The sequence below is a fragment of the Ambystoma mexicanum genome, chromosome 1q, assembly GCF_040938575.1.
Source record: "Ambystoma mexicanum isolate Mex_15411 chromosome 1q, UKY_AmexF1_1, whole genome shotgun sequence".
Classification (NCBI taxonomy): domain Eukaryota; kingdom Metazoa; phylum Chordata; class Amphibia; order Caudata; family Ambystomatidae; genus Ambystoma; species Ambystoma mexicanum.
In genome coordinates this window covers 865,618,258-865,645,489 of record NC_090922.1, presented here as the reverse complement: position 1 = coordinate 865,645,489, position 27,232 = coordinate 865,618,258, and the positions used below count along the sequence as shown (strand labels likewise).

Sequence of the window (27,232 nt, the reverse complement as noted above, 5' to 3'; positions counted from 1 at the left end):
AACCCTCCCAGCTTCTCTCTAGCAATGTTCTCCCAACTAAGCCATTTCTCTAGGACTGTGCTCTGAGTCTGTCTCAACCCTTCCCTCTATCTAGCTCTCTCTAACCCCAGCCACACGCTCCTATTCTGTCTCTCGTGAGTTTAATGAGTCTCACGAGTCCAATGAACCTAACAAACCCAATGAACAGAACATCATGGTTATACAGAACAATGACACATTCATTGTGCAATTATGTGCGTAGAAAGCATTCCATTTCAAAACTGCATGCATACTACATTATGTGCGTACTACATACATTTCAGCCACCATAATCATATATGACTAGTACATGATGACATTTTCTACATTATTCTAAGAACAGACCATCATATTGTGGTGCAGCATCCTGCCTTTGCTCGAGAACGTTCATCTGCAAAACCCAAAACATAGCATTCTCCTGCCGAACAAAAAGATTTCTTTGCAGTCAGCAAGGTCATCTTTCTAGCTAAACATTCTGATAGTCTGCCAAAGGGCAGTTGTTATGATAACATTTTAAACTGTGTTCACCTACGAAAACAATTCCCTCTCCACGCTCAGAATGAAGCATAGTTGTATGGACAGAAACACAAAGCAGATCTCTAGCACCTAAAAGCACACTATATTGTGCTATAAATGACAAGTGTACATAATTACATGGTTCTCAGTAAATAGTGAACCATGATAGCTTAGAGCAAAACTATAGTGCTCAAACATAGCCTATTCTAGATGAATTCAAGATGAATGCATGTATGAATGAATGACTAATGAATGGATTAGGCCACGCTAAATGACCAATAGAAAAATCCAGATTGACAGGGTAAGCAGTGCAATCAAGACTTACCAAGCGTCTGTGTTAGCTTAGCCCAAGCGCTCCATTAATAAGCCATTAATTCTCTCAGCCACACTGTTGGCTTGTGGGCAGTAAACAGTGCATCATTTGTGCCACAGTCCCAATAGGGACGTTATTTCCCTAATCAAATCATTTCGCGAAATGCTAACTATTGTCTGACCGAATTTCATCTGAGATCGCCACCTCGGAAATATCTCCCTCACCAAATATATTGCAGCTGAGTGGGCATCATTACAGGCACAGGGACCAGCCTCAAGCCAGCTTGAAAACAGACACACCAGAGTAAGCATGTATCTATAAGAGGTACATCTGTCTTGCATGTCGACTATGTCGATATACAAGTGTAGAAGGGCCCTTCCGGTCATGGTAATGTTCCCTGTACCACTCTGAAGGTATGATAGAAATTTCTGACAAATCATGCAGTTATGCAAAATTCAGACACACATTCGTATAAATGTGGCAGAAACCAGTCCCTGCTGATCCCCACAGCCACATGCTCTTTTGATATGTGGGCAGGATAGTGAAGCTGTTCCAGGGCCACATTCAACAACTTTCTTGGCATAACAACTTTGCCTGTGCTGTCTTGCTGCCAAATTAAATCGGTTGGAGCTTTTCTTCCACAGCTCTTTTTCATCATTTGGTGCTTCTCCCTGTAATTCTATGATCTGCACTATCAGTGTTTCATTGAAGCCCTCTGCCAGTGCATTTTGTTTTTTAGTTGCTTTTATCAGTGCTAAAGTGGTATTTTCTCCTTCTCACCAGGGAACAGCAGATGTGTTCCTTCTGCCAGATATACTGCTTCTTTTGCTGCTCTGTCTGCTTTTTCGTTACCCAGTGAAATAAAATCTTTCCCCCCTGTATGGGCCTTGCACTTTATTATTGCCAATTCTACTGGGAGTGGCAGAATTTCCAATAATTCATTCAAAGGTGCTGCATGTTGGACTGGTGTGCCATCACTTCTCTTGACTCCTCTCCTTTCCCACCTCGCTAGTCCAGAATGTACAGTGGATGTTACGTATTTAGAGTCAGAAAATATGTTAACTGCATGCCCTTCTGACATGTTCAGTGCCTCAATTAATGGCACCAATTTTACCACTTGTGCAGAGTAGTGCGCTGACAGCCGCCGCATCCGTAGCAGCCCCCCGGCCAGATGAAACATCACAGCGCCACACTCCACAGGGTAATCCAATAAATCAAAAGAACGGCCCACAGCTGTCCACAGCACCCTGTTACCGGATGTGTGACTGTCCTTTTAAATCCTGATATCTAATACCAAGGCATCGTGTATAGAGGACTGCCTTCCCGTAGAATTCAGCACAACAGTTACTGCGGGCTTAACACCAAGATACCCCAGTATTTGTAGTAACCAAAGAATCTACGTACAACTCTCGAATTACCAGATACCTGATGTTGGAGAGTCTAACAGTACTCCCCGCCTCCATCTTCGTGAAGCCACCTGTAGAACCCTGTACCTTTTTTTCAGGGGAGACCAAGTCGAGGCCCAAGAAGAAGGCTCATTGCCGAAACGTCACGGGGCCACATAACTTTGTGGGCTACATTCCCACAGTCCCGTCTCATAACCTGATTTGATTCCTGACGTTGACCAAAGATTAGGTCCCTGTCTCCTCTAGAGCTTACAAACACCATATAGTCTTGTATATATGTTCTATTCAAGACACGAACAAACAATATTAATGGTGATTTTGTATACCACATTTGTTACACTCTTTTAGTGCATTTGTTGAATGTTTGTCACAACCATATTTGTCACTCACTCTTTCTTTTTTCCAATGTATTTGTAAAACAAAATGAATGTACTCTGATTTAAGATGCATACTATGAAATAGCATCTTCTACATATATTTTTGAAAAAACTTTAAAAGCATAAAATATGTTGTGTACCTACTAGCACTAGCAGAATAATAAAAGTATGCTATGATGCATTTCCATAAGGGTCTATCTCTTGCTCATCTTTTTAGAAAACCTATGACAGTCAGCTAAATAATATAACCACTGTCATAACTAGCATGCAAAGAAATTAAGCCTTTACCATATAGGCAAATGGGCCTAAAGTAAGTGGCAGGACGCCCCCCCACTTGTTTCAAGTCGTGTTTGGGAGAACACTATCAATTCTCCTTCCTTATGTATTTCATGTTTGTGTCCCACTACTGCTGAACCAGAATGCCTTTGTCCCGAATATGGGACGATACTTGAGCTCTCATCAATAAAGATCTCGTCCCCATCCCAATTATTTCTTCTTTTACCAGGGGGTTCCCTTAATTCCTGTCCTTACATGCCACACAATCATGTGTGTAATCTCCATGCGTTATTGGTTGTGCAATGAATTCCTCACCACTTATATTGCAGGGTGTTTTAGTATAATCTCCTAACCTGGTGCTCTTAAGTTGTCAATTGTTGATTTGGATCTCACTATTATCGCAAACAATGCATGTTCCACGTACAAAATTACTGGATACCCCATCATTATTGTTGATGCTTTCTCAATTGTGAATGTAGCAGCATCAGGTGCCGGCTCACAAGGAAAGTGTCTCTGCATCACTGGGTCTAGTGGTCCACTGTAATTGGCCAGTGGCTTGCATCCCTGTCCCTTCCTTTGTGTCAGTATGGCTGTCATTACCTTACCGCCTGAATGGGAAAACAAGTGAAACGTCTCTTTATAATTAGGTGTAGCCAATACTGTTGCATGTGCCAGTTCATGTTTGAGCACGTCAAAATTGTGATTCATCTCAGCTGCCCATTTTATGCTTTTGTATTTCTGAGCTTCCTTGAACGCTTGGAGGAGTGGTCTGGTGTATGTGGAGTAATCGTAAACCCATGCTCTGCAATAATTACATAGACCCAGGAACTGTTGCATTTCTTTCACTGTCTTAGGTCGGGGTGTTTTATGTGTTGCTTCAAATCTTTATGGTGTTATTTTTCTCCCATCTGCTGACACAATCTGCCCCAAGTAAGCCACTTATTTTTGGCAATACTGCAATTTCTCTTTATCCACTTTATACCCCTTGTCAACCAGTCACGTTAGTAGGTCACTGAATCCTTCCTGCACTCATCTTCTGCTGTGCTGCACACTAAAAGGCCATCCATGTTTTGTATCACTGTACTTGCTACTTGTAGATTGCTCAAATCCATTTGTATTGCCCTGTTAAATATGCTGTGTTCCTCAAAGTACCCTTGAAGCAATCTTGTGTGTTCAAATCTCGTCCTGCGATACGTAAAGGCGGTGAGATACCGGAATCTGAATGCAGGGTGATGGAGAAGAAAGCATTCTTTAAATCCACTACTGTGAAGTAGCTTGCCTCTGCTGGAATGCTGCTGAAAATTGTCGCATGATTTGGAACTAGTGGATATTCTGTTTCAATAATGTCGTTTAGTGGGCAGGGATCTTGTATGAATCTCCATGCCCCACCCTTTGATTTGTTAATCAGATAGATCACTGTATTGCATGGTGATGTAGATTCCTGTATTATACCTTGCGGCCATAAGGCATGCAGAGTCTGATATATGCCCTCATCGGCTTCTCGAGAGAGGGGGTATTGCTTCACTTGTGGTAGCAGTTCTCCTTCCTTTATGTTAATGTGAACTACCCCTCCCCTTTCAATATTCCTACATCATGGGATCTTGTATTCCATAAATTCTTTGGGACTTTCTCCAAATCCTCCTGCATGTATTTTGTCTCTTTTTTCACCAATTGTGTCATCTGGGCACTGCTCTTTCCTTTATCGGTACTGGAAAGGGTATGCTCAGCTGGAACACTATCTCTCCTCCTCTCTATCTAGTGTAGTGAACAATTTTGTGTCTGTCACTCGTTCAGTGTTAGTGTGGGATCGATGCACAGTATCGATCGCCACTCCATGTTATCCTCATCTGTAGCAACCAGTATAACCATGTCCTTCCTTACTACTACTTCCTCCATGTATAGCAATGGGTGTGTGGGCCTGGTGTGATGATTGAGGGGCACTGTGGTCTGAACAGGAATTCATTTGATAGTCAAAAGACCTTCCCATGTATTTCTGGGAGCCACCCTAACAGTATCTGTACCCCATACAAGAACATCTCTGTGTGCGTGGGTTGGGTATCCTTCTCAATGTGCTGTGTGCGTTATATGCTTGTATCAACACCACCCTGGATGGGTACATCCCAGGTGTGGCGCTCACCATCCCTTTCTCTGAAAACAAAATTGTGGTGTTCAATTTGCTCAACAAATCTCTTCCTGTTATGTTAATGGTTGTGTCATTTGAATGCAATAATGGTGCTACGATCTGCTGCGTCCCTATTCTCAGTGGTAAATGTTTTTTCAGAGTAACCTCTTGGATGGTCCCCAAAAAGCCTTGAATGTCTATTTTCTGTTGGATAATGGGAACCCCCTTAACACAGAATCTAGTAGCTGCAGTAGCTATTAGAAAGGAAAAGTCCCTCCATCCAATTTGAATTGCTACCTCAGGCTCCTCTTCAGGGTCTTCAGTTACTGCTAGGACAGGACAAACTCCAGCTTCCCATGGGCACCCCTTTTGGGAAAATGTATTGATCTAAGATGTGAATGGATTTCCACCAACTACAGTTGCCCCTGTGTAATGAGACACCTCATTCTGTCCCAATAGTATCACCTTCTTTTGTGCGAGTGTCTGTGCTGGTGCCAGTAGTATGCTCACTCTACCCTGAGATTCTGCTCCCCCTAGGGTTGGTCCTTGGCCCTATGTAGGCATGACCTGTGTCTGGATAGGTCACGTTTGCATTTGCTACTGCAGAACCATTTGTGCCTGCTGAAGTTGTGTGTATGCCTGTGTATATTGCTTCTGTGGCTGCACTCCTCCTTGCTGCCCTGTTTGTTGACTAAGTGGGCATGTTCGGGCAAAGTGACCGAAATTTCCACAGACAAACACTGTCCTCCAAACCGGGGTGCTATACCCCTATACTAAAATCCCCTTCCACATGGATATATCCCCTACCCATCTGATATTGTCTCATGTACGCGTGTACTCCCCCTGCATGTGCAAACCCAGGCTGTTGTGTATTTATGAATCTGAGTTGCTGTTGCATCTGTTGTATTCCCCACTGCGGGCTATATGGTGATTGTGTGTATCCCCCGTGCTGTACTACTGCTGTTACTGGAAGCCACCCCTGTTGGGCGGGTGGAACACTGACTGGTCCTGTGAGCACTGCCCCTTCCATGCTTATTTTGGCCAATTCTTTCGGCACACATTTGTTTTCTGCTTTTATCGCGTTGTCCATTGCCTCCTTGTCTTTTCCTGTTTTCTCTTACAATAATGTACAATAGTCGCCTGTATCTCGGGCCATCCCTTTGCTTCGATCCTGACATCTTTTGCTAGGGAAGCTTTTACGTCTGCGGGGAGCCCCCGCAATAAAATTTGATAGAATAGAGGTATTTTATCATCCCAGGATTGCTTATTCTCTTGTGTCCACATTTCTTGGAATGATCTTATGTATTCTGCAGGGTCCTCATCTAGCTTCATTTTACGTGCTAATATTGATAACAAATCTGATGTATCTGGATTAAGTTCTCTCAGAGCTTTCCACATGTGTGCTTGATAATTATTAAAGGGTGTCCGTCTTGTATGCGGTTCTAAGTGATCCGACCACGGCTGATTTTGCTGCGGCCGGAATGTTCGCATAAGAAAGGTGCGAACCACCGAAAGTTTGCACCTTTCTCATGCGAACACACATACATACTACGGGGGCTGCAGGGGTTTCCCCCGCAACCACCGCTCACTATACTGTGAAGTATAGTGAGTGGGGGTGTTGCGGGGGACAACCCCGCAGCCCCCGTTTCTTTCTTTCTTTTTTTTTGCGGGTGTGCTGCAGTGGTGTCCCCCGCAACACCCCACTCACTATACCACACAGTATAGTGAGCGGGGTATTGCGGGGGACACCCCGACAGCCCCTGCAATTTTTTTTACTTACCTGCAGTTCTACCACCAAAGGTTCAAACTTTTGGTGTTCAAACCTTTTGTGGTAGCATTTGTAGAACTTTTGGTCCTTGCGACCATTTATAGTCGGTCAAAAAGTACAATTCCTTGTATGTTAGTGCTTAAACTTACCACAGCATATCCTGCTTGCTGCCACATCTTGTCACTTCATTCCCCCACTAATACAGCCAATAATCTCTTAATGTCCCCTATGGCCAATGGGATCCCTGCTGTCTCCTTCTCAAATACATATATCTACTTGCTGTCACCTGCCATTAGTGAAGGTAAACTGTAGACCAAATTATCCCTGCCCATTAGAAGGGGCAACTGGGTTCGTGCTTCGTGCCTATCCCCCTTCATGTTTTTTTTACTACTGCCATCCTTGCTTTCCTGCTTTAAAGCCTATTTCCCCAGTTCCCTGTGTGTTCCTCTCTTTCTCCTTCTTCCCCTTCTTTTCTCCTCCTTTCCCTACTCACACTCGTTAAATCGCAAGTGTTGAATTCGTCATCCCTGCTGTCATTGTTGCTACTATCCTCCAAATCTAATGCAGTATGATCACCCTCTGTTGCATCTAGTTCTTCCTCTTCCATGTCCTGTTCCCAGCCATCAATTTAAAATTGTATGTGTCCTGCCGTCCATCCCTGCTGGCCCTTCCTCTTTCCCTGATCCTTCCCTTTTTTCTCTATCTCCCTCTCCATTACCTTTTCTGCTTCTATCAACATTGAGTCCTGTTGCTGTTGAGTGTTTTTCGTAATGTCTGTTAAGTATTTCTTTATCCCTTTCTCTTCCTTATCCCGAGAATGAGGTTCTGACTCTGCCTTGTGCCTTGTTTTTCTCTGCTTTCTCCCTGTTCGGGGATGCTCACCTAGGGTTTGTATATCCTGCAGCTGGGTTTAACAGTGGATACAATGTATAGGGGGTAGAACACTACTCTTCTCCTCTTCCCCTTCTCCCTTCTTTTTCTCTGCGTAAGTCTCTTTGTAAAGTTTCCAGAAACCTAAAATATCCTGTCTCTTTTTAAGTTTCATGCCTTTCTATGCTGCCGACAAATATGAATACATACTGTCGATTATATTCTTTTGGAATGTTCCCTCTCATGGCCATTCCTGATAACACTTTTCCTCAACCCAATGAAAGTGGTATTTTAATATTTTATTGCGATATTGGGGCAATTCTTTGAACATATGATTGAGGGGTGAGTCCATACCATAGGATGGCATTACTGTGCCCTTTTCTAATTCTTAGAGTACTCTTTTTCCCTCTTCTATTTGTGTCTCCTTTACTTATATCTCAAAAACCTTTACCCCTTCCTTCCACACACTCGCTCACTCACTCTCCTCATACCCCACCCTTCCACACCACTCACACACAATGGCCTTCTTCACAGACCCTTCTTGTTAGTTTTAGTTAATACACAAATGGCCTTCTCTGCAGGCCTGCCACCTAACAATTATGCCCTATGTTAATGTGCCTAGGGTTCGGGTGCTCCTTCCTTTGTTCAACCGTGCCCCCTGCACATGCTACACAGCTCTTTCAATATTTACATGTTAGTTTGGCTCTGGCCCTTCTGTGATTTCCACAGCCACAATAAACAGTAACTACACCTCATCGCAACAAACTACTATTATTTTGACAAAATACCACATATGTCTTTTCTCTTTTTCACAATTGTCAATACTTCTTAACCCATAAAAATTAAAATGACGCAGCTATACCAAATGCCTGTACTATGTGCAACTCTAGTCAACGAGGCCAGCCACTTATTATGCAATCCTCTGCTCTAACGCAGATGTGCCACCTCCCACTTACACCCTATCAGGTAAGTGGACCTAAAATCTATGACTACTATGGCCAATCACCCTCCACCTCTTGAGAGTGTGTCCTATAATCCATAAAAATAGTACCTCCCCCTCCCTGCATGTTCATGTATGGGTACACTCACGTATCCTTCTTCTCTTCAGAGATTCTCAAGTCTTCTCAACCCCATGAGTCTTCCTTTAAAAGACATTACCCCCTTCTCAGAGCAGGGAGCATAGCGACTAGGCAGACCTTTCGAACCTTGGTGTTGAGCTCTTAGGACTGCTCTGCAAACACTGTCCCGCACTCCTCTGGGAGCATGGCTGAAATCCCAACATCTGGTCAGGAAAGCTCTCCTCCCCGTACAGGCCACCAAACATGTACTGAGGGTTAGAAATAGAAATTACAAAAGTAGTCTAGTGTACCCCAGGCTAGAAGTAAGAAAACTTATTCTGGGCCCAGACGCAGCTGGGAAAGCAAAATTCAAGCAGAATGCAGAACCGAACTGTATGGAATGCATTGTCGAAAGTACGCCCTTAAAATGAAAGGTTTTATAATCGTACAACCTAATTAGCATCAAGTCACATTAGGTAAATCCTCCAAGTGAGGCTACTTGGTAGAGCTATGTAATAACCCTATAGCAGGACATACATTATCAGAAAATGATTGGGTCTTCCAAATCTTGCCATACCACCCTCGACCACCTCTGTGATGTCACAGTCCTGCCCCCAATTCCCACATCATAGCCCCAAAACATTGAGACATTTAAGACGACCAGCAGATCTTTATTTATCTTCCACTGGTCATCCCCATCCGATTCTTATGAGAATACAACTGATCATGACACTGAAAGAGCCTTGAACCATTGGCAAGTTACTGTTTTAATGTTGCATCTTAGAAACTCGTTGAACCTCTTCCCAGGCTCACATGTGCAAAGGGGCATTTTTAAACCGCCATGGGGACCATCAGTAGACCTGTTTCATCAACTAATATGCAGAATTATAAAATGATTGTGCAGTCACTGCCTTCCCCTGGCACCCATGAGTTTCGCTTCCTGACCTTGAAAGTATCGAAGGATGATCATTTCTTATTGTATGATCCTGGGAACGTGTAGTTTGCGATGTGCTTCCAGCCTCTGCAGATGCTAGGCAAAATGCAACTTCATTTCTAGTGAAAGGAAGCTCTGAGGCCTGTTTACAGTGCATGGTCTAATGTTAAGCCTCATATACTCACCTGTAACTCAAACCTTATTACCTATAGGAACAATTATGTGAAGCATTCTCCAACCTAGTGCATAGAACTGTGTTGCTATCAACAAAGCCCACTCTCCTTTTAGTGGGCTAATCCTCCATTATATAAATTCACTCCTCTTTACCGCGCTGAACTTGGATTTTTACCACAGGTCTCATTTTAGAATTTAATATCCTGAACTCATGTTTAAGCTATGGGCAGTTGTGTTGTTTCATTTAGCTTATCTTAGAAAGTGGCAAGAGTTGTCAAAGCTTTAGCGTCAACCCTATTGCACTGCATGACCTGATCATTACAAACCAATTTGTGGAAGTCTTGACAGTGGAGGGGATGAAGTGGGGGGAGATGTCACCCCAAAATATACTTTCATTATCCGAGTAGAAACGGGTTCCCGAAAAAAAACAGCTGCTGAGTATCTGTAATGTTTAGTGATAGTACAAAAGAGAATCAGGTAGTACTTGAACCATGTTACTGGAAGGAGGATATGGTTATAACTTTATTAGGTACTTGATTAAGAATATGACCTTTGACATATGTGGGACCTACAAAGTTTAACAAGAGTCCTAAGCGGTTACACATGGAAGTTAAGGGCAGAGAATGAGCTGCTTCTAAGCAGTCCATGTGAATTTTAAAATTGCCTCGGATTAATAGCTAGTATGTAGAGACAGACAGAGCAGAGAGAATACAATGCAGCTGTTTAAGTTAGGCCATTCTGATTCGTTTAGGGATATAACACATCAAGCAATTGATGCAAAGATAAACGGGATCGTAATCTGCATATTTAGAAGGTGACCATGTCATTGTGGTCCCACACGTCTGTGATTGGGATAGATGTTATTCAAGATGTAGGCAGTTTTCCCTTTGCCTCCATTAGACCTATTAGACCACACAATGAAATAGTTCTGGAGCACCAGGGTGTTAAAATGGGAAGTTAGACTTCAGTCTGCCTGTTATCTGTAGGGGCCATAGAGTGCAGCCGCAATCCACATTAGTATCCAGGATAAATGAAGCAGTTGTGATCTTGGATATGCAATCCAAAGAGTCACTCTTCAGTTGATTCAGTGTGGATGCAAGATTCAATCCCAGATCACAAATCTGTTGTACTTTGTGCAGAAGTGTGATGCACTGGTATGCATGAAGGCCTGCTCTCCACAATGATTCTAGAACAGAGACTACACGTGTATGATTTAAATATTTGTTTACCCTTTTGGCATACAAACAACAGTTAAATGTGTCAGAATAGTGTTATAACTAAATAAGCAAAGTGCCAGGATTGTCGTGTTTCCAAGTGACAGGGTGATGGGGACTCCAAAAGAGTATGAAGTGAGGAAAGTGGCCAGTCTCTCCCCCTTGCTCCAAATGAGATTTAGCAATGAAGTAGTCAGTCTCACCACAATCCAGAAAACAACCAAACAATCCAAACGAGGAGATAGGTGCAAGTAAAAAATGTTCTAAGGTTCCTTCAAGCCCTATCAAAAGAAAGGGCAAAATCACAAAGGTTCAATCCTCCCGAAAGATGCCATTATTCCTCCCAGGTTCAGAGTAGTGGGGTTGATCAGTCACATTAGCTCGGGGCATAGATTTGCTCCAGCCATTGACCCATGGTTCTTGGGCAGCCAGATGCTTTTGGGGTGCTTCTGCTCACAGCCTCATTGAGTTTTTCTGTGGGCATTTCCCATGCACATTGGCCTCATCTGCCAGGCTGGGCCCCAGGTTGGCGCGTCTTAGAAGATTTGGTGTGGCCTAGTGGGGTATGATTGCGGAGCATGGACTTACTGTTCCCTGTCACCCTCTGCTCCTCTCTGGGCTTGCTAATGGCTTTCTTACTGTCCTGTCTACTCCTGCACTGGCTTTCCTGGGCCCCTGAAATAGCTGTACACTCTCCTTCCTCCATCAGCCTCTGAAGTTTCCTCTGGATCAATGTGGTCCTTTGAGCCTACAGGTATTAGCTATGTTAGGGGCAGGTCTACTGTATGGATGCAAAGGGCCTGGGAATCCAGAACAAGGGTTCCAGGTTGATCAGTGAACCCTGCCTATGCCAGAAAAGGAGTGTTTCAGGTGACTGGGGACCCCAAAGTGTGGTGTAGGGTGCGTACAATGTGATGGTCCCAGGGCAATAGAACTGAGACTTCATTACAGGCAGATTCTTATATGTTGAAATATTTGGCCCCCACTAGACAGTGCCATGATGAGGCGATATTTAACCAGCATAAAAGTATGGTTTGTGCTGTGTTAGACACCCCAGAACATCAACAGGATCATAAGGCACATCGCTTTACTGCTAGCCCCATCACACACATGCCTAAGGGGCAACAAGCACCTACTTCCCCTAAAGAATTCCTGCAACAAACACAGATCTCCCTGGCACTAATCTAGCATTCGGTCCATTAAAGCCAAACTAAGATCAGCTTGCACGCTCTAATATAATGACATATTTGCAGCAAAAAGCTCTAGTATTCATACAATATTCTCGAATCCCGCAATCTGCACAGAGACCTTTTCAAAACTGCACATTTTTCTCATCTTCCTGATCCTATCGTTCCACAACCACCAGTTTGCATTTGTAATAATTCTCCAATGTTCTTGCCCCTTCTTCATAAAGAAAATTACCAAAATCAAAAGGAATTGAGCAATCTACTCCTTCACCCAAACAAATCTTCTGATAACTAAAGCACTTCTCTGCCTACAACCACCATTTTGAATTCTCAATGACTGAACAATACTAATTTATCTGATTAATTTGGTCCCTCAGACCTTCTAAAGATGCAGGTGGACTTTCCCATCTGTAACAGCTGCAATGAGCTTTTTGGATTCGAAATGCAAGAATATTCTCTGCCTCACTTAAATATTTTATGATAATTTTCCTCCTGAAAATAGCACTAACCAAATTCCAACAGAAATAGTAATGATTGTCCTGCCACAGGTTTCACATGGGTTGGTAAAAGTATGGGAAGAGCAGTAACTGGTAACAATTTTCGTTCAATATAGAAAAACACAAAATCCTAGATTTCTTCCAATCAGGGTTCTAAATATGCCTAGTGAACGTACATGATGACATACACAAAATTGCTTATGATGTCTCCCTACTGATGCTAATTCTTCTGGTCCTGTCTGCTGGTATTAACACAGTGGCCCATGACTTGAAATCTGCTGCAGAGGTGTTTGACCATGCTCTAAATTGGGTCTCCTTCTTTCATTCTGAATGCCTACAAAGTGTCACACTAGGTGACTTAAACTTACCTTCAGAAGCTGCTGCCTGTTATTCCACAAAACTTTCCACTTCTATTTGTAGTTCAAAATCTGCATAAAACCCAAGTTTCCAGAAAGTCTTTGAAGATGTCAATAATAAAGGATCTGGAATGGTGCTGGGGTGTTGCATTATTTGAATAGCATAACCATGTATTTAAAATTGTCATACCACATACCAAAAAAGGCCAACTTCCATTAATTGTCAGACAATTCTAACCACATTGTAGGCCCCTCTCAGGTCATGTCCTGCAAAAATCTGTGCTTGACAATGTTGGTATATAAGTGTTAATGGATACCTATTACGAATGGTGATGAAGTTCAATCTGCAGAAGTCGATGCATGGTCTTAGTGTACCGTTGGATTCGGACACAAAAAAGGTAGGTGTCCCAGTGTGGGAGGTAGAATGCCCTATAAAGATCTTCTCGAGGTATCATGTAGATATTTTGTTAAATCTTCACCTTCTTGCACTGTCAATGCATAAATGCATCCACATGGTAGGGGTTAATCTGGAATTAGATCTAGAGAACAATTGCACAGGTGACGCAGCACATTGCTTCTGCTGCCCTTTCACAGCCTACATCTGCACATTGAAAATTAAATATAGGCAATTCCTTTTTGTTACTTAGACTAGGTGGTGAGACCAGACGTTCACTCATCTGGTGTTGTGGAACCAATTTACAATATTGTTCCAAAAAGGAGGAGAAAATATGACGTCATTAGTCCAGTTAATGTGGGGATCGAATCGAAGTTGTACCCAATATAAAAGGGATGTAGGTGAATCAATTATACTCAATTTTCTTTCTTCCAAATTTTCTGCCCTACATATGACAGGGAGTTGTATTGTCACTGACGTAACATCTCCTGAAGTCACAGTGGGTGCTGCAGCCAATGGGGTTCATAACCTCCGTCATGTTGTTTATTATTTGTTGAATGGTCTGGGTGGCAGCATGTTGAGTGTCAATACAAACACTGGATGATCTGGAATCCTGTAAATGTAGTATTTACATTTCCTGATTACAGATTAGGAAGCCTACTTATAAGAGAACATTCAAATGGAGTAAGGGGACAATGATTCACTTTGGCTCAACAAGCTTCCCCTTTCCACGATCAGACCCTTTCATTTCTCTGCAAGTGGAGACAACCTTTCACGTAATGGGCTGCCAGGCAACGATACAGGCATCCATTCTCCCTATATCTTCTTTGTCTTTACACAGCAGGAAGGGGTTTTCTCCCACAGCTCTTGATCGTCCAGGTGTGGCAGAGGTACTGGGGTTCTTTTTAATTCCTCTTGGTCTCTTTTACCCTCTCCTCCTGGTCTTCCAACCTTTACATCCTTTGAGTATAATTTTTCTTCTTTCATCTAATCCTTTCCATGTTTCACGTCTTGCTGTTTACCGCCCTCCGGGCTCGGCTGCTGACTTCATTGATCACCTTGATCTTCTCTTATCCACTCTTCTCCCCTCTTTTTCGCTTTTCCTTTTTCAAGGGGACAATAATTTCACTTCTACCACCCCCTCTTATTCTTTGCTGATTTCACTCACTCATTCTTATGATTTACATTTCTTTGCATCACTGAATTCTTATCAATCTAGTTCTTGTCTTAACTTCATTTTTTCTACACTTCCTTCCTCTGAACCTTTGTCCTCTAGCACCTTCTACCTATCTTATCATTTTCTTTCTTTTTCACTTTTCACTCTCTTTTCCTAGTCTACCGACTTTCCCCCCTTCTTCACTCACCTTCTCTAGTTGTAACATGCGCTGTTTTAACTCGGCTTCATTTGTTTCTTTGCTAAATTCTTCCCTTCACCCATCCCTACCTTTTCCTCTGTCTCCCCTGATGAGGCTACTAGTACTCTGCCTTCTACTCTATTATCTGCACTTGACTCTGTGTCTCCTCTTCTCCCTTTCTCACCTACATGTAAATCTCCCCAACCTTGGTTCACTTCTGATCTTACCTCCCTAAGTCGCACTCTAGGTAAAGTAAAACGGCGCTGGAAGAAATCTCATTCCACCTCTGATCTCACTATACTGTCTTCCCTACATTCCTCCTATGATTCTTCCTTACTTGCTGCAGGAAATGCTATTTCTCTGAGCTCACTGTCTCTCTTTCCCAGCATCCTCATTGTCTCTTTCAATGTATTCATACTATTCTGTCCCCTAAACCTCCTAACCCATCTCTCCTCTCCTCTCTTTCTTCCTCTGACTTTGCTTGCTATTTCACCTCTAAAGTTGATATTCTTTGTTACGCCTTTATCCCTTCTGCTTCCCCTCCTCCCTTTCTTCCCATAGGTCCACCTTCACATTCTTTATCTTCCTTCTCTCTTCTCTTTGACACCTATGTTCTACTCACTCGTGCTCATACTACTGCCTCTTCCTTCAATCCCCTTCCCTCTACTCTCATTCCCCAGCTCTGTCCCCATCTTATTCATTATCTTACTTCACTCATTCATTCTTCTTTTTCTAATTCCTGTTTCCCCTCTCTGTTCAAGCATGTGCTTATTCTTCTGATCTTAAAAAAGTTGTCTCTAGATCCTTCCGCTCCCACTAACTTCCGTCCAATCTCACTTCTTCCATTAATTTCCAACTCCTTTAGCATGCTGCCCGTGCTCAGGTTTCTACTTACCTGAATCTTCATTCTCTCCTACCACCTGTCGAATCTGGGTTTCGACCTTCTCACTCCACGGAGACGGCTCTCTTACATGTCTCTAACACTCTTTTTTCAGCTCATCATTCTAAACTCTGTTCTATCCTTATTCTCTTGGACCTTTCTAAGGGAGGAGGGGAAGCTTTTGGTACTGTTCATCACACTCTCCTTATTTCCTCTCTTTCCATTCTTGGCATTTCTGGCTCTGTTCTTCAATTGGTTCATTCTTATCTTTCTCTGCGATCCTTCTCTGTGACCTGGAATGTATACACCTCCTCACCGCTTCCTCTTCTTTATGGTGTCCCTCAAGGGTCTGTTCTTGTTCCTCTTTTTTTCTCTCTATACTGCCCCTCTTTCTGCTCTTATTTATTCCTTTAATCTTTCTTTTCATCTGTATGAAGATGATACTCAAATCATTTTCACCTTCACCTCTTTTGATACCTCATTACATTCCACTCTCTCTAACTGTCTTTCTGCTGTCCAAAATTGGATTTCCTCTCATTTTCTTCACCTTAATGCTTCAAAACCTAAGGTCTTATTCTTCTCTGTGTCTACTATCTCTCCTGCCCTTCAACTTCCTCCCTTTCATTCCCCCATCTTCTCTGCCATTCCCTTCTTCTGTGCATAATCTGGGTGTCTTCTTCAACCCCTCACTTTCTCATTCCTTAGATATCTCTTCCACTGCTCGCTCCTGTCCTTATGCTCTGTTTAATATTTGCTGTGCCTAACCCTACCTCTCATTTCATGCTACCAAGCTTCTTCATTTCTGTTTTGTTTTCTCCCATATTGACTACTGTTCTTCTTGGTCTTCCTGCTTCGCATCTTTATCCTGTTCATTTAATTTTTTCTCTTTCTCCCTGGCCCTGTGTTACACCATCTTTACTTTCAATATCGCTTCTCGCTTTTGAATCTCGTCTCCTTTACAATTTTCTTTCAATTTTCTTTAAGTGTATGCTATGAAATGATATTGCATTTATAATGCACCTGTACACAGGTGTTTCTAGGCACCACAAGACAAGGGAGGGAAGACAGAGGGAAGACAAGACAAATGATCTCACCAGGCCCTGTGAGATTTAGACCGTGCAAGTGTATTCATGTGCTTGCTCCTCCTTACTTCTCCTTGCTGGTTTCATTCTATTCTGCTACTAGGTCTCTCCATTCTCAGAACCAGTTTGTTCTTACTGTTCCTAGGACCCCATGTGCATCGTCCCGTTTCCGTTCCATTACTCTCCTCGCCCCCAAGCACTGGAACTCTCTCCCTCTTTCCGTCTGCTCTTCTTCCACTCTTCACATTTTCCAGATTAATCCCAAAGCTTATCTTCTGGCCCTTCTCTCAACTAATTGAATTCCTGGTCCCTCCCCTTCTTCTGTTTTAATTGGTTAACAGTGCTCATTTATTTTAGCGTTGTTTTAAATTGTGTATGTATCAGTGCTTTTGGCGAAAAGCACTACATAAAATTCAATTATTTCAAAAATCAAATATAAATCTAAGTATCCGAAGAAAGTCCATTAAATTGCTTTTATATGGAACTCCATTATCTTAACATTGAGACATTCCATACGATAGCCCATTGCATTGTTTCTATATTTTGTTTTACTGTGTTTCACATCTAGGTATTCCTAAGAACATTGTTCCACTGTGTGTCACATCAAAGCACCCCTAAAAGCACTTTACTCAGCTTCCAATATTGTACTCTATGTTCACATCTAGGCATTCCCAAGAAAGTGCAAAACGTTGTTCTATATTTTCACAATTAGGTATCCCTAAGAAACAAACTAGCAAGCTCATATTTCAGCCACCGAGTTTTCACATGCTCACTCAACCCGCCAAAAACAATCGGCTAAAGAAAACCCCTACCCAGGCTTAACACTTCAAAATGCTACATCTCTTGAGTCAACTTGGAAACCTCACCGACCAACCAAGTCACCCTGATAAGACAGACATTTAAGTCCTCCCGTCTGGAAACAAAACGCTGCTAGTGTACAATTCAATACCGACATTGTGCCAGTTACTCTTGGTTCTGCACTAACCAACAGTTAAGCATATCTTCTACTGTCTTCCCTCTCTTATCGACCCTCTCATTTTTACCTTTCCGAGCTGTGAGAGTGCCTGAAGACCATGCAAATGAAATGTGCACTGCATAAATTCCAATAACATAACATACATGTACTGTATGTATACCTTTTAAATGGCAAAACAGTAACAGCTCTGGATGTAAATAGCAAATATTCAGGATCCCCGCTTGATGCTTGGCCCCATCGCATTTTAAAGAGCTGGCATTAGCCAATCTGGTAGCCTATCTCCTTTCCTCCTCAATAACTAATCTTTGATGTCAGACAAAGTTCCTGGCACCTGAAAACTAGCCTTGATTACCTCCTTACTTGAAAATCCCAATACAGACAATGGAGATCTTACCATCGAACTTCAAACATGCCTACCCCAAGAAATGGGCAGAGGGGGATGCTGTTACACAGCTCCAACATTATATTGAATTGCAGGACCTGATGCATCCTCGCTGGGCTGGTTTTCGACTAGTTGGAGGGATCGCGCCGGTTCTTCTTTCAGTCATGGATGACATCCGATTGTGGTCATATAGCGGATCAACATCAGCCCGTGTTCTACTAGACGTGAGTGCGGCTTGCCATGCAGTCGACAATACTATTCTCTTAGAAAGATTGCATAGTATATCTGGTTGACCAATGTATTGAATCATCTCTCAATGATCAGACTTCCACCACCTCTTTCTCACATTTTCTCCTGGTGTTCCTTCCTGTTATGTGTGGGTCACCACATTGGTGGACCCAACTTCACTCTTGTTTAACATTAATATGGTTTCATTAATGGATCTGATTAGATTTCACAGCATGGAGATTCACAACTACGCTATGAGTGACACTTGATTCATCTTGAAATAAACTGGCCCTATCAGCTCTGCTCCACTTCTGAAACCTGTCTACCAACTATTATTAGCTGGATAAGCAAAAACCTGATGGAAGTGAACCATCAGAAATGTTTATTATTCCCGCACTCCACCCCCAAAAAAGAAATGTTTATTATTGGCACAAAGCAGGAGACCTGGAATGCATCCTCCTGGCCTCCTGGCCACCGGAACTCTGTATTTGCCCTTCACCAGAAAATCAGGTACAATACCTGGGTGTGATTCTGGACACCAACCTATCCATGATCCAGTAGCCACTGCTGTTTACTCAAGTAGGTGTTAGCCTTTATATCCCCTAAAACGTGTCTACCTGTATTCAGATCAAAAGGAAATAATAACAGCAGTTGTAGGTTTGGTGCTTTCAAGCCTAGACTATGCCAATAGTGTTTACCCAGGCTTCACTGTACCTCATTTCTTGCTTGCAGCAAATTCAGCATGCATTAATCCGTGCTGTTACTGGTTTAAGACTCGGGGATAATATTACCCTGGCTCTCAGATTATTGCATTGGCTTCCGGTACCCTGCAAATCAATTTAAATATTTATTTTGCAGTGCATCACACCTACTTCATCCATACCCCTAATTACATAGCAGCCAAAGTAACCCACTACTTTCTGATCAGACATTTGAGATCTTCGACTTCTTTATGCAGCCACACAGGGGTGGCAGGGGTTTTATCATCTTGGCTCCAGATTGTGGAATTCTTTGCCTCCTCACCAAGGGTAATAATACAAATCCAACTGTACAAACTGAAATTAAATAATGCTTATATTATTTCGATGTTTGAGATTATTAGAGAATCAGTGCTATGAGGCTACTTGTGGGGATCCGGTGTGGGATTGTGTGATAATGGGTGTCCAGTCAATTGGTCGACAGCAAACTGGTCGACAGGACATTTGGTCGACACCATTTGGTCGAATGCCAAATGGTCGAATTTTTTTTTTTTATATATATATATGTGTTTTGTGGGTTTTCGTGTGTCGAAAAAAAAAAATAGAAAAAAAAGGGGGTGGGGGGGGGGACCCCCCCAAAAAAAAAAAAAAAAAAAAAGTAAAAAAAAAAAAAAAAATTCGACCATTTGGCATTCGACCAAATGGTGTCGACCAATTGTCCTGTCGACCATGATAATGATGTGTTATTTATATAGCGCCTTAATCCAAAGCGCTTTACAGAGCAGATATTTTACATACAATATCACCCAACCGGAATTGGTACTCGACTTCGGAAGGTGCTTTACTAGACCGTGCACATAACATACCAAAACTTGCCTCAGTCTCTAGCAATGAGGAGTTTTTCTTTGAGGTTCAGTAAGGATGTCCTAACACCTCCCCTAAATTTGAAGACCAGTAGAAATCATACGAGGACCAGTTGATTCAAGGCGATTTGATGTGAACATTTTACTCTGTTAAATATATTTTGTACATCTTTGTCAACACAATTATAAAAGCATTTTTAATACACATTAAAACATTAACTTTGGTATGAAATCTTAAAAAGAGTGACCACACACCTTGGAGGTACTTGCAGTTTATACAAAGACATCCTTGTATACATGTCTTGCTGCTTTTGGCATAAAGGTTCGGCTCAACAAGCTTTTGGTCTTCACCTGATGAAGTGCACACAAAATGCACCAAGTGCAGCCTAGGAGGATGTACCCCATTGCTAACAATGAATGCCATTCCTGAACACATCTGCCACTCTCCATAGCAGCGCTGCTTTCTTTAACAGAGCAGCAGGTTCATCTCCCTGCACCCTCACCAATGCGCAGGTGCACTGAAAAATATTAGGAGGGGGGGGCGAGCACCCCTACTGGATCGTGAGGGTTGATTTACAACTGTCCGATGCGGGACCCCTCTCTCCCTCTTATAAAGGGCACCCTGAGGGGTACATCTGCATGCAGATGAGGGTGCACTACTTTATGAATGTGCACCTGCAAATTGTACATGCATATAACTGGCAGCAGGAACTTTGTGGCCTCTTGTTTAATTATGGGTGTACCGAATAGCATATTTGGTATTCGACTGTATATTGGATAACTTGTAATGGAAGCTGAACAGTTGTTTTATTTAATAAATCACGCTCCAAACTTTACCAATACATTTTTCTTAAAAAATGAAAGCACAATTTAAACATGTGCTCCCATGGTGTATGCATTTCTCTTTATTTTAGTCAGCACCCTTATTTAATGTGCATAATCCAGAAGGGATTTAAACAAAGTAGGGACAATATGTCCGGAAGGGTGTTGCATATGCAAAATCATTGCTACTCAGAATGCGAGGCTCCATAAAGTGCTAGGGAGAAATGAACAAAATGAATATTGAAATTTACAATAGCCCAATGCGAATCACACAGATTGCAACCCCTTGTAAGTTGCAAGGTATCTTACGTGAAAGTGAATTCCCATCCTTCTTTCCAGCTCACCCAGAAATGTATGCACTGTTTGTCTGTATACAAGGCGATGGTATAAATTGAATAAGCGGACACCACCTGTGCACTATTTGTAAAGAGGACACTCCCTCCCCCGAGCATTAAAGAGGACCCTCCCAGAGGAGCAGATAGGTTGGAGCAGATATCATCAAAGTGGGAACGTCTGACATGTGACTGAATCTGATGAAATGCTACAAGCTCTAAGAAAGCACTTGCCTGTTGGGCAGTCACTCAATGCCACCAGATCTCAATGCCTACTTACCACAAGTTCTTTCTGCGACACTAAGTGGCGCAAAGTTCCATGGCTTTTTCTATGTTTCTCACTCTTCACCTGCAAAATGTATTTCGATCAATATGTTAATATTTGGGTTGTTCATTAGGTGGATTGCCTATTTCATACCTCCTCATCTACAGCCCCACCCCACAAGTCTGGGCAAGAAACAGGAGGTTTGCTTATTTAAATAAAGAAATTAAAGATGAAATCAAAGCAAAGGTGGTCCCCAGCTTTATGGAGTGGAAAGCATCATAATGTTACACAGTACCAGGCAGCTCTTCTACTGAAAACAAAATGAACCTCCCTGCTTGAATCTCACTATTTCTCACACACATGCACTAATTTCCATGATCAAATCTATATATATTGATTTTCGCGTAACAATAGACCTTTAATTACACTGCTAGCACTTGTCGGCCAGTATATCAATATCCTTGACTTCACTTTAAAATATTTCCAAATTATATTTGAAATTACATTTGCAAATGATGCAAAAATGTTGCTTACCCAAAAGACATATATACATGCAAGAATGAAATAACTATTTCAGGTTTCCTGTTTCACATGAATGTGGTGCTGCGGGCTGCCAGCATGTCTGTGCAATTTTGAAATTTTTATTTTTTATTTTCATTATTGGCTTATTACAAACCTTTTTACAAAACGGTTTTATTTTCCATCCTTCACATCTTAATCCTAAAATCAAAACTATGTAATTAATAAATGTCATTAAAGCCGTCATCTCTCTTTTAATTGCCTCCATTCCTTACCAAGCATGGCCACACCAGTCATGTACTTTTAATACAGCAGCAGCTATATTCTAAGCTATGTCACCATTGTTCCTTTCAAAGACATTTTCTAAGAAGGCTACTGCAGCTAGCACCAAAGAAGTCTGTTTCCCTTTCAATAGAAGAGCCCAACATTCCGCCAGTGTTAAATTGCTATAGATTTCCTAAAAAAAAAAAAAGCAAAGTACTTAGTTCTCAAGGCTGTACAAAATAACAATAGATGGGCCATGGTTTCCAGTGATCCAGCTTAGCCACACAATCTCATTGTAGGTCTCTTGGCATTAGTGCTGATCTTGCAGACATGACTTCCTTGGTCGGGTACAAATTGAGACATATTCTCATATTCTCATAAAGTGTGACAAATAGAAGCCATTTGGAAATGTAAACAAGTATTTTGGTGGAGTATCACAGGCTCTTGCTTCATCTTTCAAGTTGTAAAACAGTCTATGGGCCTCATTACACGGTAGGCGGTAAGGGTTTACCGGTATTTTACCGGTACCGGTAAATCCTTACCGCCTTACTACGAGGTCCCTTTGCGGGTTGGGGAATTTAACGCCTGCAGGCGTTAAAAATCCAACCCGCAAAGGGACCAGGGAGCTAATTACGGTACCGCAATTTGCAGTACCGTAATTAGCGCCTTCCCCATTCCCATTATGCCCTATGGGGCAAAAATGGGAATGGGGAAGGGCAATGGAGGAAGGAGGAATTACCGCCTTCCCAACCTTGGAATAGGGTGGTAATTCCCCTTTCCTCCAAGGCGGTACCGGTAAATTACCGGCATGAACCATGGCGCTAATAGAGCCATGGTTTACCGCCTACCGTGTAATGAGGCTCTTTATCTGTTGGCCTCCTACAAAGTTGCTATCCAATCTAATTTCCACCGGATACCCTTTACCTTAGTCAGATTTTTTAGAAATTCCTCACAAACTGACCGTCTCTCAAGAGTTTCTTTACAGTTTTGCTCTCATTCTATTAGGGTTGTATCTCAACCCTCTTCATTTCCTGTTTTATGGAGGGAAAGAGGGGCTGAGAGGAAGCCAGAATATACATTTCCTAAAGATGGTCAAATATGTTCACTCTGCCATGGTTTTTAAGGATATGAGCCCCAACTCTTGCCTGATAATCTGTATTGGAGTAGAATTAGGGTGGCACATGACTCCCTTCCAAAAAATAGCTTCAGCTTAAGCCCATATAGACTGGCGAATAAAAAACAGTGCTTCCATTCCATAAGTCAGGACTGACGTCGTTTTTAATTGATAGAAGTCCAACAACGGGATGATCGAAAACCAGCAGAATTTCTTATTCAGCAGTCTTGCTTGGTTCGCCAGCATTTTAGCCTTAGTTCTGATCACCTCTTCAGTGTTGGTCTTGGCCCTGCTCATGTTTATAAAAACTCCCAGATATTTAAATGAGTATACTGTTTCCACTCATGAGGAGTACAAAAACCAAGAATGTTTATGTTTAACGATGTTTTAATGATTTCCCAGGATCATGACATTCGTTTTAGTGATGTTTATAGCCAAGCTGTTTGCTTCCACATAGTCTTCTACTTTCTTAAGCTTACGTTGGAGCCCAATAGTTCTAGATCATCTGCGTAAAATTGTATGTGCAATTAAGACTATGCTACCAGCATGTGTGTGCAATTTAGACTATGCTTACACTATCTTGGAGCTGCAGGGTTTCAGTTAGGGAAGTAATGTTTTAAAATTAGCATGCACAGACTATTTTGACCCACCCACCCAACCTGAGAAAATGGGGTTAAGATTGCATCAAATGCATGTAGATACCTCTCCTCCTTTAAATCGTATTTGAATCTCAGTGGGCAATTTTAGAATGAGGGGTATTATGGGAGTTACATTTGCACAATGTTTATGGGAATATAAATTACTCCTTTAAACCTGGTCTCATTTTCTAATTTAGTTTAAGTAACTTTGGTCTTCACAGAACACATATTATGAAACTGATCCCCATTAGACTCTGCTATGGATGTCATATCACAGCCCAATACAATTACTTCTGTGAAAACACTTTGGTACAAATAAATGAGATTATGGCTTTAAAGAGGGGGACACCAAAATGCATAGAAGTGCTATCTATACCATTGCACACACAACTCAGAAATGTATTTTAAATTGGATTGAATTGACATCTCACTTAATTTTACATGCAGTGAGATTGCATTATTTATTTCCCATTTCAATCAATGTATTGTGGTAACACCTTTCCAAACCACCCCTTTTTGCACCTTAGCAAGAAAATAGATATAGCAAGCATATGTCCGTTCCTTTGGGGAAATCTCACACTCACTTTTGGTTAATCTTTAGAGGCATGAAGCCATAAGAAAACCTCACGTGTACCCAGAGGAGTCCCAGTCATCATCAGGTTCACTTCTGCAGATTGGCTTGAGGACAGGATTCATCCCCTGGAACAGGAACCTTCCCTTCTGCAGCACTTACGTTGGTCTCTCTCTTTATTCCATTGAATAAGAACAGTTATTGTCTGCACCTCTGCCCAGTGTCAACATTTCTTTCCTCTGTACTCACACTGCTTTTGAACTCTCCCTAGCTCACACCATATAGGACTACAACAGTGGTGCCACTATTACTCTGGCAGTGTCTTTGGCACCATCATCCTGTGCCCTGTTGCCCCCGGCTGCACTCCCAATGTCTTGTTTAACTACCTGTGGCCAAACGGCTCCATAATGTCCCTCACATCTTTCTTAGCCTGAAAAACTGCATAACATTTGCCTCTGTTCCATCACCAATGTCCTCGTCAGTCTCAATCCCCAGCCCATTATATCACACTGTAATCTTGTCCATGACACCATCAGTATCCACATTGCTTTTACACCCCCCATGCCATCTCTCTCTCCTGAGTCATTTTCTGCTACATAATAATTTGGAGTTTCAGCGTTATTCTGAGCTCAACCACCATTTTCAACTCTTGTCATGATTTGCAACTCCAAAATCACTTTGGAAATCCACTTTCACTTCCATTGTTCTATCACTTCCAATTCCATCTTCCTTTCTAACCTAACTGTATTTACCAGCTCCACTCTCATCTGCCAACCAACATCTCTCTCCACCCACATTCTATTCACACTCTATCTCAGTTCAACTCCACAATCATGTTCCACCCACCATCTTCCCACCTACTCCATCATAATCCACAACTACATAATCCACAATGCTATCATTATGCAACTCTCCACCATAAATCCATCCACCATATGCTTCTTTTCCCTCCCCCGCACAGTCACTTACATTCTCCCAACCTATATGTCCCTCCTCAACTCCACTCCTGGATTCCACCAGAATGCTCCACCCACCTTCAACAGGTATCTGGTCTTTCCATCAAATTCCTATCCATCGAATGTTTATCCATCGAAATGTATTCATTGAATTGCTTTTCCATTGAAAAGCATATTCATTGAATGAATTTCGATGGATAATTAGGGTTAGGGTTAGATTTGGGGTTAGGGTGAGGGCTAGGGTTAGATTTAGGGTTAGGGCTTAGAGTAAGGGGTGGGGTAAGGGTTAAGGTTAGGGTTAGAGTTGGGGTTAGGGTTGGCATTAGGGTTATGGTGGGGGTAGGGTCCAGGGCCAGGGTTAGGGTTAGGGTTAGAGTTAGGGTTAGAGTTAGGGGGTGCCCTTGGGTTAGGGTTAGGGTTAAAGTTATGGGGGTGCCCTTGGGGGTTGGGAGGAACCCCCCCCAATAAACAATAAGCACTAAAACGTTACATGAAGCTGACCAGTGCCGAAATACTTAAAAGATTTCAGGACTGGACAGCTCCATGTAACGTTATAACGTGAAAAATAAATGCATCGAAATGCTATCTTTTACATTTAAAAGTACATATACTTCCAAACCTGTCCATTCCTTTTTTCGATGGACACGTTTCGATGGATATGTACTTTTAATTCAAAAGATAGCATTTTGATGAATTTATTTTTCGTTGGATTTTTTAGAATGGATTTTAAATTTGATGGATAATTTTTGATGCAAAGACCATAAACCCCTTTCACACTCATCCTGAACACGCCTTCCATTCTCATCTTGACACTATTCTGGCCACCCAATATAACCTACAAACATAAACTCAGGAACAGTCCTGTCACACACACTCACAATCAGAGTCGTGCATACTACAAACTTGGCCATCTCGCATTGACACAAAGGAGTAACAAATGAGCCCAAGCCTCTTCATCCTGATCCACTGAAACCACTCTTGGTTATTGCGCATACAAACAAACTTGCACAAACAGATCATAAGGAGTAGTGAAGGCCCAATGCCTGATCACCCTGTGTCACCTACTAAAACTCACTGCCCACTTTAAGAGGCGCGGAAGTGGCAACACTACATCCTCATACGGACTTCCCTGGGCTCAACCTAAACCAGAAGAAATGTCTCACTCATAGAGACCACCAACAGTGACAGATGGCAATGAGCATGGGGACTCTCCGACTATATTAAAACCCCTCACAGAACTTGAAAAACCATTCGATGCACACGCACAGCAGACACATGCTGATTCAAGTCTTGCTCAACTCATGTCTTAACAGAATCAGAACAATGTCTAAGGCTTTACAAAAAGATATTGCATGTGATGCATAGTCACTGATTTAAGGCATTTGGTAGTCATCTGAGATCAGTTTGTGAGACTTAGTAACATATGTGTTTTGTTTTCAGCTACAGCTGCAACTGTTCAAGTACAGAATTCATGGGTTTGCACTGTGAGAACCCAATTCCACTTTGTTGGTCCCAGCCCTGCCATCACCATGCTACCTGTCATGACACGGATGGGAGTTACACATGTCAGTGCTGGCCAGGTAGTTTTAAAACTCTTAAAAATGTATATTGTTAAAGTACATAATATTTCTATTTCAAATTCTGATGCTACTACCTTTTTCTGTAGTTTGATTAAAATAGCCCTGTTAACTTTGGTAGATACTTGTGCCTTTGCGCTACCTTTGATGTTTGCAAGATGCATTAATGATGGACTGTACTTGTATTCTTGGATAGTGTTGTTTGAACAATGCCACTGCATAGTACGTCA

The 27,232-nt window shown here is 42.1% G+C and overlaps 1 protein-coding gene across 5 annotated transcripts in view; it reads left to right on the top strand.

Annotated features, from left to right (window-relative positions):
- The window catches only part of CRB1 (crumbs cell polarity complex component 1), a 1,156,197-nt gene that overhangs the window by 558,604 nt on the left and 570,361 nt on the right, over window positions 1-27,232 (top strand). For all 5 annotated transcript variants that reach the window (XM_069641514.1, XM_069641517.1, XM_069641513.1 and 2 more), the window contains exon 4: window positions 26,866-27,005. In XM_069641514.1, the coding sequence (XP_069497615.1) occupies window positions 26,866-27,005 (140 nt within the window). The remainder of the gene's footprint in view (window positions 1-26,865; window positions 27,006-27,232) is intronic.